Source organism: Glycine soja, chromosome 19 (genome assembly GCF_004193775.1).
Source record: "Glycine soja cultivar W05 chromosome 19, ASM419377v2, whole genome shotgun sequence".
Lineage (NCBI taxonomy): Eukaryota > Viridiplantae > Streptophyta > Magnoliopsida > Fabales > Fabaceae > Glycine > Glycine soja.
The window spans coordinates 49,722,895-49,738,152 of NC_041020.1; the positions used below are offsets into that span (position 1 = coordinate 49,722,895).

Here is a 15,258-nt window from a genome sequence, read left to right on the forward strand (position 1 = left end):
AGTATAATAATTAATATATAATTAAAAGACTTAATTGTATATTTTACCATCAACTTACATCATTTTATGCATTATGTCACTTAATTTTTTAATTTTTGCACATTTTGTCAATATTAATGTATCACTAAAAAAAGTTAAAGTAAAAATAAAACTTTATTTTGTTATCAATTTTTGTGAAACAAAATTGTTTCATTATCAACATGATGATAAAATGTACAAAACTCAAAAAATGTGAGTAAAATGTGTGAAGGAGAAAATTTGCATGATAAAATATATGAAAATTAAAAATTTGAGTAATAAAATGTATAATTAAGCCTAATTAAAACCCAATGGCTTACATTATACGTAATTTTATTTTTAAAAATAATAACCTATATTGATTTGATTTTTAGAAGTTTGTGTGTATTTAACTTAATCTCCAAGTTTATGAATTTCGTAACAAATTAGACAAATTTTTGTATGAGTACTTTGATTGTCTGTTTAGTAAATTTTTATAATCAATTCTTTCTAGTGTGACACATTTAAATTTAAATGTGGAATTTGTAGTTGAAATTCATTTAAATACATATCATAACTACATCTAACGGTTTAAAATTAATTCTTTAAAAGTAATTTTACCCAACAACAAACAGAAACTAAAAGATGCTGTAAAGCAAAGAGACCCTAAAAGAAGAAAAAGAAAAACAGTGATTCTGAATTTTTCAATTTCCAAATCAGTCTAATAACATGTGAAGAATGAACTCAACAAGTTAGTTTCAAGGAAAATAGACTTTTTTTCTCTTTCAATATATATAGATATGTGGATATATCACTTCAACTAATTTATGTGGCTAGAAATATTAAAATATACCATCACAGTTTAGGAACTCCAAGGTTCACAATGATACATTAGTAACGCAACACGAGGAAAACAAAATTTGACGGAATCCAAATCTCCCAAGCTAAAGTAGGTAAGTTTCATGTATCAAAATTGAAGAGTTGCTTCTTGTTCAGAGAAAAGCTTCCATCAGAATTCAATCCACGGCCAGCAAAAGGACCAAACACGCATGGAATGGTGACAGGATTTCATGCTCCTCAACCTAGCAATCAGTATTAAGATTATTGGTGTATGCAGCTTTACCAGTTTTACTACTGCATCAAATTCTTGGTGCTGCATTGAGAATCCCAAATGCATCAGTTGTGCCAAAACTATACAGATATACATATGTAGACTCAGGTAAAGAAAACAGTAAGCATGGAACAGTCTAGCATTGTTAGATTAATAATTTGTTTCCATTCACTCACAACTATTTGATGAGACAATTATGAACCACTACAAAATTACATTTTATTTGGTAGGGTCAATGAACTGAACTAAGTTAAGTAGCAAGGAGCAAAACTTTGTTTGGCTCTGTTACAAAATTGACTTCAAGCTCAAATCAGCAGAAACTTTGCTTTATAATAAATAAATATTCCAACTTAAAATCTGTAAATTTCTTCTATGACTATTGGAGTATTATACTGACCAGAGTCCAGAACTATTGCTAATACACCAAAATTCATTCATATTACCCAATTTCACATGAACTCAAGCAGTATGCAGTCAAACTGGTTTGTGTGAAGTATGCTATAACATTAAAACAAATCAGTGAGGGAGTAAATGAGCCAAATTTAATGAAACTTTGCTTCTTTTTTTTTTTTTGTGTTTATCAATACAGCTTAATGTTGATTAGTCCATTAAATTAAGCTCAAATTTGGATTTAGTGACTTATGGCTATAAATATCACTGCATAATTATGAGGATCTACCTCCACCAATTGTTGCTTCAGGCAATCGCTCAATTGAGTACTTGTGTTTGGTGATGTACATAATTGGCACACCAGGAATCTGCAATACAGAAACCCAGTTCATGCTTCGTAGATCATGCATTGTGATCCAATATCAAAACCATGATAGACAAATAAATTATTAATAGCTTTACCTTCCGGATCCTCCTCTTCAAGTCCCGATCACATGTTGCAACAATGTAGCACTTATGCTGCAACAAAATGTTTTTGTAAATTAATTGGACAAAGAAAAGGACAATGAAATAAGCAGCAGATGTGTGTTACTGTTACTTTTGGTTAAAATTATTTGTAATAAAATTGTTCACTTTAAGTGAATATTGAATATACATTGCAAAAGCCAAGAATTTGGAAAATGGGGTTCATAAGACCAAGAATGAAGAAAAAAATAATCAATAACACCCATTCGCTTAACTTTCAAAATTGATAAAAGTAGCAGTAGAAATTTGTTTACTTGTCTAGATAACCATATAGAGCAAACAGATTTAGAATACTGCAGTTCCATAAAGTATGAACCATGAAATAAACTAACCTAGAGTTGTCAACAACAAATATAACAAACAAACTAGTTGACTCATGGCCTTTTGTTACTATCTTCCTTTGCAATCCTATCACATATAGAAGGGATAAATGATTACACCCAGCAGCAGAAACTAAAACATTATAATTTATTTTCCCGATTAGACTGAGAAATTACTTACTTGAGGAATATGATCAATAGTAGCATAAAAAAGAAGATAGTAACAAAAGGCCATGAGTCAACTAGTTTGTTTGTTATATTTGTTGTTGACAACTCTAGGTTAGTTTTCAATGGTCATATTTTGTTTGTTGCTTAAGGTGACCTGTGTCTATACATTTTCTTTCCTCCTTACTAAAAAGACAGAGTAACATTTGGTTTCTTTCTCTCAAAAAATTATCTCTTCCTTTTTCCTATAAAAAACTTATTTTTGTGAGAGCAAGAGTATTGATGTTCAGAAGGTTCGGAGATCTTTTCGCTGCACACGATCGAAACCAACGAGTTGTCGTATCTTGGGAGAGGAGTGCAATCAAATTTTCCTACCAGGGCAGTGGAACGTTTTCTCTCTAACGATAGCGTTTACGCGATTCAACTCAGGCTATATTTTTCTTCCCCTAATTTATTTTTTTCTTGTGCTTATTGTATGTTATAATGCATTATTCATATGCTGTCAATTAAATTTATTTTACTACTGTTATTTTGTTATTTAACTCAAGACTGTGCATCTTTTTCGTATTTATTTTTCTTTCATTTTTATTTTATTTTTCTAACAAATACTACCACAAGTTCACAACATAAGGTGTATTGGATTAAGATTTCAAAGGATTTTAAAAGACTTTTTTATGATTAAAAAGTCTTGTGGTATTCAATCAAGACTTTTATAAAATATAAACAAATCTTGTGGTATTCAATTAAGACAATAAAGATTTTTTTTTCAGGGCAACAAAATCTGTTGGTATTCAATTGAGATTTCTTACCACTTTTAAAATGTCTTTTGGTATTCAAAAGTAAATAGATTTTGATGGATTCTTTTGTGGAATGGATTTTGAGAGACTTTTTAGTTAGAAATACACATAAAATACTCCTCCAACAATCTCACCCAAACCCTTGAGACTTTTCATAATCTTCCAAAGACTTTTTCTTCTCCTGCCGAACAAGACACAAACCACTACCAGGTTCATTCTCTTACAACTTTTCAATCAATTTTACCTATTTTTTTAATGGCAATCGATAGTCAATATTGTTCATACTATATGTATATTACGCAAATCAAAAGAAAAGGGTGTTGTATATGCTTCAAGATTTCGTATTCATATTGTTTTCAACGTTCAGGCAATGAATATGCATCAAAAGAATGGCAATTGATATGCATCAAGATTTCATATTGCTTTTTTTTTAGTACTGTATATGCAAATCAAAATAAAAAACTCTTTTTTTTTCTGTTTCTTCAACTTGTTTTTTTACAACGTCCATTATTATTATTATTATTTTCTTGTGTTATTATTAAAATGTTAATTATTAATGTGTTATTATTATTTTTTTGACAGCGTGTTATTATTATTATTATTGTGTTAATAATTTTTTAATTGTTATTGTGTTATTATTATTGTTATTTTGTTAATAGTTTTTTTTTTAAATGATTTTATGATATATGAGTATTATTTTTATGGAAAATGCTAACATGTGCCCTTAAGACACTTGTTAGTGTATTATGTATAGAAATTTTGTATTGAAAGTTGTGCAATTTACTTTTTTAAAAGTTAAAAATTGTTGTTTTTAAGACATAGTTACTATTGGAAGTATCCTTAACATGTGCCCTAAGTGCGCATGTTAGCATGACCCTTATTTTATTATTAGGTAGTTTTTTATTGATTTTTCTATTGAATTGTATATTATTCGGGATATAGTCACTATACTTTTGACAATTAGGAAATAATAACTATTTTTGTCAAATAACTAGTTTCTTATATATATATTAGCGATCAAATGGGGGATTCACAAGAAAATAACAAAGGAAAGAGTAGAGACAAAGATAATTATGTATCTTGGACTATGGAGGATACCAATGAGTTGTTGCACCTCTTGGTGGATGCTATGAATAGGGGATTGCGTGATGCCAATGGGTCACTTAGCAAAAAAAATGTAAAACGAATAATACTTCCTCAACTCAATGCAAAAACTAAATTCCCTAAAACTTATAGTCATTATTTGAGTCGGATGAAGTGGTTTCGAAACCAGTATAACATGATGTCAACCCTTATGCGCAACAACTCTGGCTTTGGATGGGACCCAATTGGAAAAACTTTCACTGCTCATGAGGATGTATGGAAAGATTACTTAAAGGTGAGCTAAGTTCATAATCTTTCAGATATGTGGAAAAATGCTAATAATTAGGCGAACATGAAGTGAGAATCACTTTGTTATTATTTTTTTAGGCAATAATGACTTTGTTATTAAAAGGTTTAAAATTTCTATCGTTTTTATTTTCTTTATTCAAACATTATAATTTATTTATCATCTTTTTCATTCACTTTTGTAACTTCCGTTATTTTTTTGTTTAAAATGTATTAATCTTTCAAAATCTTAAAAATCCATAAAGTACTTTGAAATCTTAAAAATCTGTGTTAGAAATCCATTAAAATCTTGGGTTAAGAATCCTGATTGTAAAAAGTCTTTTAAAAAAAATCTTTTAAAATTCCACAAAATCAATACAATCCCACATAATCTTTTAAAATCTTCAAAATTGGCAAAACAAAGCACACTCACTTTATTCTGGATGGAAAAATTGATGAAGTTGGTATCCACTAAAATACGGTAAGGGGGTCCCAATGCAGTATTGTATTGAAAAAAAGGGCCGAGGAATGACTTGGACTAAATAATGCAAATTCAAACCAAAAAATAAATTAAAAGAGGGAAAACGATACATTCACAAGGAATCAGAAGAAACGGAAAATGATGAGAATGAAAGCTTACATGTTTCTGGATAACTTTTCCTTTAGAACAAATTCAGGCAACGAAAATAGAGCAAAACCCAAGCATAATGGAGGAGCTAATGTTTTAGTTATAACTGGGATTATTAAATTTTATAGTGCAACAAAGGCATCTGAAATATCCCCTTAAAAACCAGTTTATAAGGGAGTGGTGTACCCAATTATATAAATACTTATCATGTTCATGAATTATCCGATGTAGGACTATTTTTAACAGGGATATATATAAGGAAGAAAAAACTGACTTTTTGATTGCTTTGGAAGTGACAACTTTCTTCATAACCGCAAATTTGGGTCCTTTTTTAGCTTTACCCATTGTTGGTGGAGAAAAAGAACTAGCTAATGCAAAAGCCTAGCCAGAACAAGCTTCTTCAGTAGTTAGTATTGTAATGGTTTATCAAACTAGCAAACACATGACCGTCACGAGCTTCTAATTGATGTGACTAAGCGAATCCTCAGAACTAGAAACCCGGTTTCAATAGGAAACATGCGAATGATAAATAACGATTGAATTGAAAGAAGAACAAATTTGTACCAAAAAAAATCACGTAAATGAAGGGAGAAACAGTACCTACCGGTGTCCCTGAGTTTTTCTAAAACCCTATACTTGAGTCTGAACCGAGAGACATCAGAATCCGACAGCTGACTCCAAAATCACTAACTGTTTTAATATAAAATATAAAATGGCATTTTACAGGTTTTAATTTATCCAAAATTTAAAATATATTTATTTAATTATATAAAATATATATTTACCTTATACCTTTCCTAGACTAAAATATTACTACTTTCTTATCTTGCACATCGTACAAATTAAAGTACTAGTGATAAATCTATAATTTAAAATACCATACATTTGTCACCTTTTTTTTTTTACTATTTCTAAATATAGAGAGGCAATGCAAAGTATCTCTTTTCTCGTGGTGAAGATAAGTCATTTTTAAGTATTGTTTAGTAAAACTACCTAGTAATTAATAGTTAAAAATTATAAATTTGATAAAATTATTTATTAATTAACTGATATAGGTAGAGTAACAGAAATAAACATATTTATATGTTATTTTTATGACTTAAATGTTACTTTACTAATTTTAAAATATATTTCAAGTATTTATAACTTTAGTTATTAATTATTTTTGAACTCTTTGCAATTTTATATGTATAGACTAGTTATTTTATTTACATTTTTTACTTTCAATGATCTTAATCTTTTTCATGTTGTGACTATTTCACTATTCAATTTATACTATATTTTAAAATATCTTTAATAAAATTTAAAATAAAGTAAAAATAACATACTTTTAAGTAGACATTATATTTCATTATGTTAATAGTGTAATGATTAAAATAAATAGGATAATGCAAAATATTTAAACATTAATGAAAAATAAAACAAAGCTATCATTTATCAGTATTAATATCCTGAAGTATAATCCCTGAATAATAAAAAAATGTAAAAATATAATGATTAAAACAAACTATGTGATATAAAATAAAATAAAATAATAAAAAAATAATCTTATTATCTATCATTAATAACGATAAAAGGGTTGGTAAAAAAAACAATAAAAGAGTAAGAATAAGAAAATCTTATTTTATGTAAAAAAATAATAATAAAACTCGATCTTGTGAGTATACGAAGAGGAAAAAAAATATCATAAATTATTACCTTATATACAAAAGAGTAAAAAATAATTTTAATAAATACTGTAAAGACAAAAAGAAAAATAAAGATAAAAAAGTTTGTGTTTTAAAAAAATTAGTTGAAGTCATGTAAAAAATGTTACAACTTATAAAAAAAAGCTTATTTACTAAAGTTAAACAAAAATTTTAAGAGATAAAATTAAAAACTAATTACAATAACATCTCAAACATGGTCCTGATATTAACAATTCTTATTAAGTTTGTCTTTTTAATTCCATCAAATGTAACTATATACCATAACTCACTCTAGTTTTTCATTTCTATTCGAATTACTTATTCTTTAATATTTTGTTTATACTACATGTATTATCTATATAGGATATAAATCTTGTTTGAGCATGAAGGACAGCAAAGCTCGGGCTTCCCTTCAAATTCTAGTTGCTCTCTAATGTACCTAGTAAAACAACTCACTATTTTTTCTTATAATTACTCATCAAATCACCTATATATCCTAAATTAAAAAAAAAATTAACATTTTTCTAAAAGAAATAAGATATGTGATTACATAGTGCATGTGTTAACTCTAACTAATTCTAACGAATCTCATTACCAAATAAATACACTGTTATCAATTTGAGTTATTTATGACAAATTAAAAAAAAAAAATAACTCGTGACTGTTGCAGTGGCTGGCCGCCACACCACAGTGAGAGGTGAGGATGCATTAGAGATCCTTGTGAGGCTTCCGGTGAGATCCCTTTTGTAATTCACGTGCGTTTGCAAATCATGGAAGCCTTGACAAAAGTTATTTGCTAAATTGAGTTGTTAATTCATCTCAAAATCCATACCAAAAGACTAACCAATTGCGGAATCGCTACTGCAACATTTGTCACTTTTCCACTTTCTGGCGCTTCCCACGTTGCCAAGAATCAACATGGGTTTTTTTGTTAGCCACTTCCAGGACCTAAGCTTAACATGGTCTGTCACATGATCGATCTATATTCATATAAGTGTTTCTGTTGGCAGCGGAAATATTGGTTATTAAAGATTTAAAGAAGCTTTCTCCCATGGACAAATATAAAATGAACATTGATAAATAGTATATCCTACAAATAGAGTATACGAGTGGAAGAAAAAAAAATGATATTGATAAAATGGAAAAAAAAAAAACGAATGTATATATATTTATTGTTTAGCAGAAGTTATTAATTATAAAGGTAAATTCATAATCCCGGTCAAATGCCATTTTTCTTCACTGAAATTGAATCATGTGCGCTATAAGCCATAATTTTACAGACTAGAAAAAATTATATGGTTTCAAATGTATGATACGATAATCAACAACCAGGCCACTCTCCCAGGTAATTCGAACATTTTTATTTTTTGAAAAGCACTAGCTAAGCATGATGAAGATTTTATTTTTTTGTGTGTTAATCCTATGGTTCATCAGGGGAGATAAAATTTGTCTAATTTAGAGTTTAACCAAGAGTAAAGTGTTATAAAAAATGATTTCTACTAAAGATTGAACTGAGATGTTATTCGAATTATTTAAGATTGACTTTATCACATGAAGCGAAGGAAAACTTGCATGGTTTTTACTTTTACATCCAAATTAATCTCAAGCACTGCCCCTGATGTTGCTTGAATATCCGGTTTGCTTATCAGCAGCCCTATCCCAGAGCATTACTCCCCCATACTTGTGTTATAAGCGTTCGTGTTGGCACAAACCCACTAACAGGCGTAGCTGGTGATGGAGATGCAGGGAGTCCAACATAAATTTTCCTAGACCTGATGGATAAGACCCATTGGTTCCACGATTTCTGGAACTTGGTGGGGTCTGTAGACTCAAACTGGCATGGACCATTGTTGTAAAACTGAACCCAAACAAAGTCAAAGAGCCCCGTTGACACTGCTCCATTCTGGTGTTGATCAGGGAAGGGACACTGTGGTGCAGCACAGCGTAGAAGGCTTCGCCGCCACCAAGCTCAAAGCCAAAATCCACTCCATCCAACACAGCATCACCCAATGGTCTTGTCTTTGATTCCTCTCTTCTGGCAATTCTTTATGTCTTTGCTCTCAAACTTCTGCAACCGTTTGATGCAGGGTCACAGTGACCCTGCTAGGTTGATTTCAGGTTGACGCCCACCGCCAAATTTTGCCAGAAAGGCTATGTTCACTATTTTGTATAGTCCAGAGTTGCATGTTTCCTTCAATGTGCCCTCGCTCTCGCCCTGGCCCCAGTAAACCACTATGTCGCCGGCGTTGCTACTGCATACCATGCCAAGAAAATTCAAGAGAAAGAAAATTGAAATTTTTGGTGTTTTATTGCCCATTGCAGTCTTAGCTTGATTATATACGACCGACCAAGTTAGGGACCAATTTATAGAGCCTCTGAAACGTTTAGTAGACATTACGTACCATGCAGACTCCGCAGCTGTGCAATAATTGCACATATAGCAACACATAATAATTTAACATCTTAAACTTAATTTATGTCATGTTTTTATATTTAATTTTCAAATTAATTGTCGTTTTAACATTATATATACATAGACAATTTAGAAATCAGTTGGGTAAGCGTAATTATCTCAAACAATGTGTCGGCAAGTGCCACGACGTGACTGAAGACAAACATCAAGAGCAAAGCATGTTAAAGTAATTGTGTTCCTTTGTCTAAATCTCGTTACATGGAATCTGATCATTTTAATAACTTTTCTTTAGATAATACAGTATCTCGATCATTTTTTCTAAGATCTATTTATGAAAATTTCTTAATTTTATATCAAATATTTGAAACGATAATAATTAATTTAAGTCCCGAACGCGACCGTACCCTTCTTTCTGGATTTGTAAAGCACTGAAGTTCATTATTATGTTCTACAAGTTCATACGCTTTTATAATCACATCGAAAGTAGCGTATAGATCCTTTTCAGTCAAATTTTAGGTTTATTTTCCTAATGTATCCCCAATGTCCACGTTTCCATAATTCCATTTTGAATATAGATACCATATAACTCACCTTATTTGAATATGAAGAGGTCCAAGAGGATTCAGTTCAGACTCTTACCTTGTTTTCATTTTCTATACATATATACATAGAAAAGAAAAGAAAATAAGAAGAGAAGAGGAAAAATGAAATAAAACAAATGATATGATAAAAAGAAAAATATATAATAAATAAAAAATAATATTATTCACTCTTCTTTGGTCACTATAATTTTTTTTTTTATCATTGATCATTCCATAACTACAAGATGCATTACGATAAAAAGAAATGTAATCCGTGACTCACCATTTGTGATAATTATATTTAAGTGGACTCGTCAACTTTAGAAGACAAAAATGTAGAAAGAAAAATAACATACAAGATTCTAAAACCAAAAGTGTAATGTCACGTAAAAAAAGGAAAACAAAAGTATAATGCTTGTCCACTCCATCGTTCGTGCCGAAAAATATATATACTAGATAAGCTTGGGAGAAATTAATATTTAGTTACTATCTCTGGCAGGTTTGATTTTAATTTAAATATTACAGTAGTTTCCGCTCTATTTTTATTTTTAGGAAATGGGGAAAACTCCAAAGTTCAAAGAAAAACCAAAAAGTGCAAAAGAACATGGTTGAGAATACATCTGCCAAAATAGCGTTATACAAAAAGGACAAAGCGAATTAAAAAAATCTCCAAACGCCCAAGTAAGGAATGGCCAAATTTTTGAAAGAAAAAATACTTTGAACTAAAGGAAAGCACGAATGGGACTCAAGATACCCACAGTAGTATCCGCTCTATCATACAGGTGATATTGATTTTTATGTTTATTTCAAAGTTTTAAATTATCTATGTATATAATCAAAATGATATATTTTAGATTTGATTATATATTGTTAAACTTCAAATAATTAATCTAGATATAATAAAAAAAATTGAATAATATTACTGTAAGATATTGGGTAATGTTAGTGTTTAGTTAAATAGTTAGTTATTAAGTAGCAAGCAACAAGCCGGCTTTCACTTGCCACCCCACCCTATCCCAAGTTCAGTTATTTACAGCTTTCACCCTAACTAATAATAACTACAAAAAAAAATAAAAAAAGCCCAATAAATATAAACGCAGGTCCCACACTTATTTCCTCTGAATCTGAAACCAACGGCTTTCTATTTTTCCCTCTCAAAAACTAATTTGCCCCCTCTTTCTTCCGCCGGAATCACAACCGTTGATTCTTTCTTGGCCAATAACGTCCGTTGATCTTGCCGTAAACCGAAGAAAGAATAAAAATGGTGTGGTAAGGAAGGTTCTGGAGAGAGAGAGAGAGAGAGGAATGCCGTCGGCGGCGAGGACTCATCAAGTATTGGAGATCAACTTGATCTCCGCGCAGGGCCTGAAGCCGCCTTCATCTCCACGGCGGAGGCTTCAAACCTACGCCGTCACTTGGATCGACCCCGCCACCAAGCTCCGAACACGCGTCGACAAGCTCGGCGGCCACAACCCTACCTGGAACGATAAGTTCCTCTTCCGAGTTACGCCGGATTTTCTCGCCGGCGACACCTCCAGTGTCTGCGTCGCCATCTACGCTGTCGGCACCTTCCGCGACCACCTCGTCGGCACCGTACGCTTCCTCATCAGCAATATGTTCTCCCCCGACGCCGACTACGCAACGCCGTGCTTCAGCGCTTTCCAGATCCGGCGCCCGTCGGGGAGGTTCCACGGCGTCATGAATATCGGCGCCATGGTGATGGACAGCTCCGGCTTCCCCGCGCTGGAGAAGATCTCGGCGATCGGGTACCGCGACCTCATGGGAGAGAAGATACACCAGCGCCGGAGAAAGACGCCGGAGGAGAAATCGAAGGAAACGAAGGAGGAGGAAGTTCTGTCGAGCGAATCTTGGGAGAATTCTTGCACGGAGGAGGGGGAAGGGGAGTCTTCGACGGCGTCATCTTCGTCGTCGCCGAGAACGACGGCGTTGAAGGATTGGAACGGAGTGAAGGAATTGGCGGGAAATAAAGGGTTGGCAATGTCGGCTTCGGGATTCTTGTGCTGTTTGGTGACTCAAAGAAGTGTTCACCAACAACTCACTCCAACCAATCACACTGTAGAAAGGTAAATGATAATATACGTGCCAACTAGTTCCCGCTCCTGTTACTGCTAGTGTCATCGACGGTGGAGATTCTCGTAGCCATTCCAACGGTGGAGATCGCTCCTCACTAATTCTTCTCCCTCTCTCTGTTTGTGTTTCTTTTTTTTTTTACCTGTTCTTCTTACCCTTTGTCATTTTTCATCTCAGACCCCCTCTGTTGATGTGTAGTATCCTCTACTCCCTTTGTCAATTTGAACTTTCAAAAATACGTAAAATCTAGAAGGAAAAATTATATTCTTTGGAGTTTGTTAATTTGTATTTTTTCCCATAAACTGGTAAATATGAGGTTTACAATGTTTATATTTTTTTTAAAAAAAAGGAGGATTAGAATGGTGAAGTTGATTTTTAACGTGGGTTGAGGAAAGTCATATTTCTCCATCAAAAGTCATCTAAATTGGTCATTTAAAGATGAAAGTATATAGTGTCTAGATAACCACTCTTGCTTGATCTCAGTTACATAATATTATTAAGGTAGTTTACCAATAATATCACGGTTCTAATCTCAGTTTTACTGTCACACACACACAAAATTATTCTCACTTCATGATTTTTGTTTCTAACTATCTTCTTCGAATCTTGGTAATCCTTCTCCTTCCTCCTCTACTCTTGTTTTAGAGGATACTAACTACAACATGGTTTCTAAATGGTATTTTTGGGGCAACACAATATAGAAATCTGCATAATAACCAAGAAGATACTAGTACAAGGTTGGGCCTTTCACGAGATCCATAGTTTTGGGTCGTTTTGAACCATGTTTTTGTTTTTCTCTACTTAGCAGCCAGTATTCTGAAACAAGTACAAAAAAAGCCCACTAACGTCTTAACTTTTGTTTGTTATGCCATTAAAAAAATCATTCTCAAATTTTAAAACATTCTAATGTAAAATTATGGTTAAAATTAGTTTAAACACATTCTAATTATGCATAACTTTCATTTGTTTGATTTTTCTTTAGGCTTAATTGTACTTTTTTTACCCCATTTTTTTTATTTTTTAATGAATTTTATCCCCAACAAATTAATTTGAGAATTTTATTTCCAATTTTTACCAAATTGTGAATTCTAACCTCCAGCATTTATTCATTAATAAACACAAAAGACACAAAAGTTGAGGATAACTTTTGTCAAAAAATAAAATGTTAAGGATAAAATTCGCCAAAGAATAAAAAAATGGTATGGACATTAGGATATATGTCAGAAAAATAATCGTAAAAAGTGAATATAATAGTATCTATATTTTCATTATGTTAAGCATTTAAGAATGAGTAAAAAATATGATTTTTTTATTAAAATTGTGAAAAAAATGTATTAGTAATAATATATTATATATTATTTAATTCTTTAAACATAATGGATAACAAAAGTATATTAGTAGTATTTATTAATTACAATGTATAACAGCCAAGTGCGTCAAAGTTACATTTATGTGCTTTTATATAAATCTTACTAATTTATTGTTATCAATGTGTCATTTTCAACTTTTCGTGAGCAATCGTCTTTCCTTCTAAACCCAAATACCAGTTGATATACTCTGATATGGATCTAAGCATTTTTTCTATTTTTTTTTTTTTAATGCCATTAATTTCCAATCAAATGAAATGGAACTCAGACGCCCATGACAAAATGAGATTTTGTCCCGTTAAAATGGGTCCAAGAGTTGATGATTTGTTCACATCAGTTTGTTGTTGTGCAATCACAATTACTCCCACTAGTTTGTGTTGGAAGTTGGAACCATGCAACTCATGAAAACAGGTGGCGCTTTTATGTTTTCTCTCAGTACATGGGTAATATATAAGTCACTCATCAGCTTGCAGGCCCATAACTAACAATAAAAACCTCACAGCTTCAATTTGAAGAAGCAAAACCGTGTGTAGCCTAACTATTTCAGCCAAGCTTGATGGCCCCCTCTGTAAAATATTGGTGAAATGTTTTAAATAATAGATTATTTGTACATGTTAATGCAAGCATGATTAAAACTTAAGGAGGTTGACAAAAAAAAAATTAATACTTAAGGGGATGTTTGTTTCGTGGTACTATAAAATTGCAATTTTGGAAATCGCATGCTAAGAATATTATTTCCATGAACATGTTTAGTTAGTATTTAGTATTATATAACTTTTAAAAAAAATGTAATTAAAAATTGAAATAGAAAGATTATGAAAAAATATGTACGATTTTTTTTTAAATATTATTAATAGTTACTAAAAAAATTATATAGCAATTCACCATAATATATCACTATGCAATTTTAAATAATTTTGTAAAAAAATATAGACACTAACAAAAAAAATTAAGTTTCGTGGTGTCACTATCCAAAACCTACCCAACAAATGCCAACTCTTGCCATTTCATTGACTTGAATCGAAGCACTTTTTGCCTGTGCTGTGCAGCCAAAGTCAAAATGGATGACTCAAACAAGCAGCATGCACCAACCAAAATTCCACTACCTTATAAAATTGCTTCTGTTGTCATCGAATCAAATGAAGATTGTAGTACGGCTTAAGAAAATTGATGCACTTCTACTTGTTTTCTTCTTTGATCTATTAAGTATGCACTTGCCTGTATATCTTATTATATACATCATATTCATAATCAACGTTGCCATGTCAAATTATTTTAATTAATAACAATTTTAACGTTTTGGCCTTAATTAATTATTAATTTCTTATAAGGTGGCGATGATGGTATGTACTTTATATATCATATAAGGCAAAAAGAAGGGCTAAAATATTAATGCCTCAGTGCTAGCTTTTTTTTTTAATAGTTTGCATTGCATTCAAATAATAAGAAACATTATTAAAAAACAAACAATAGATTGAAATAAGTGATAACTATTTACGTCATTTAATCAAATACTTTTAAAAAAATTGATTGATTTTTTAATGAAATAAATTATATTAAAAAAATTCATTTTGTGTGTACTTACCATCTTTAATAAAGATTAAGCACTATTTTAGGTGAAGATTATACCAATACCATGATTTAAAAAATGTAATATTGGTGTCCTTCCCTCTCTTTGCCATCGCATATATTACTTATATTGGCCTCCGTTTGTTATAGATTTCTAAAAAGTAAAAACAAAGCCAACATGCATAATTCGATTCAATTTCTCAAACGTGCAGAATTTCACTGTATATTTGGATTATTTTCTTATGTAT

General features: G+C 31.2%; 2 protein-coding genes and 1 pseudogene across 2 annotated transcripts; 1 reads left to right on the top strand and 2 right to left on the bottom strand.

Annotated features, from left to right (window-relative positions):
- Positions 1–749: 749 nt before the first annotated feature.
- LOC114398917 (rRNA-processing protein FCF1 homolog) lies at positions 750–5,972 on the bottom strand. The gene is made up of 7 exons (XM_028361010.1): positions 5,906–5,972; positions 5,546–5,682; positions 5,314–5,344; positions 5,101–5,211; positions 1,961–2,080; positions 1,788–1,866; positions 750–1,150 (listed from the first exon to the last, which is right to left on the bottom strand). Exons 2-7 carry the CDS (start codon positions 5,644–5,646, stop codon positions 1,137–1,139), a joined length of 456 nt encoding a protein of 151 aa, XP_028216811.1. The 5' UTR covers positions 5,647–5,682; positions 5,906–5,972; the 3' UTR covers positions 750–1,136.
- A 2,523-nt stretch (positions 5,973–8,495) lies between these two features.
- Positions 8,496–9,338, bottom strand: LOC114399594 (annotated as a pseudogene).
- Positions 9,339–11,121: 1,783 nt separating this feature from the next.
- On the top strand, positions 11,122–12,341 carry LOC114399593. The gene has a single exon (XM_028361799.1). It carries the CDS (start codon positions 11,289–11,291, stop codon positions 12,069–12,071), a length of 783 nt encoding a protein of 260 aa, XP_028217600.1. The 5' UTR covers positions 11,122–11,288; the 3' UTR covers positions 12,072–12,341.
- The last annotated feature ends 2,917 nt before the right edge of the window (positions 12,342–15,258 follow it).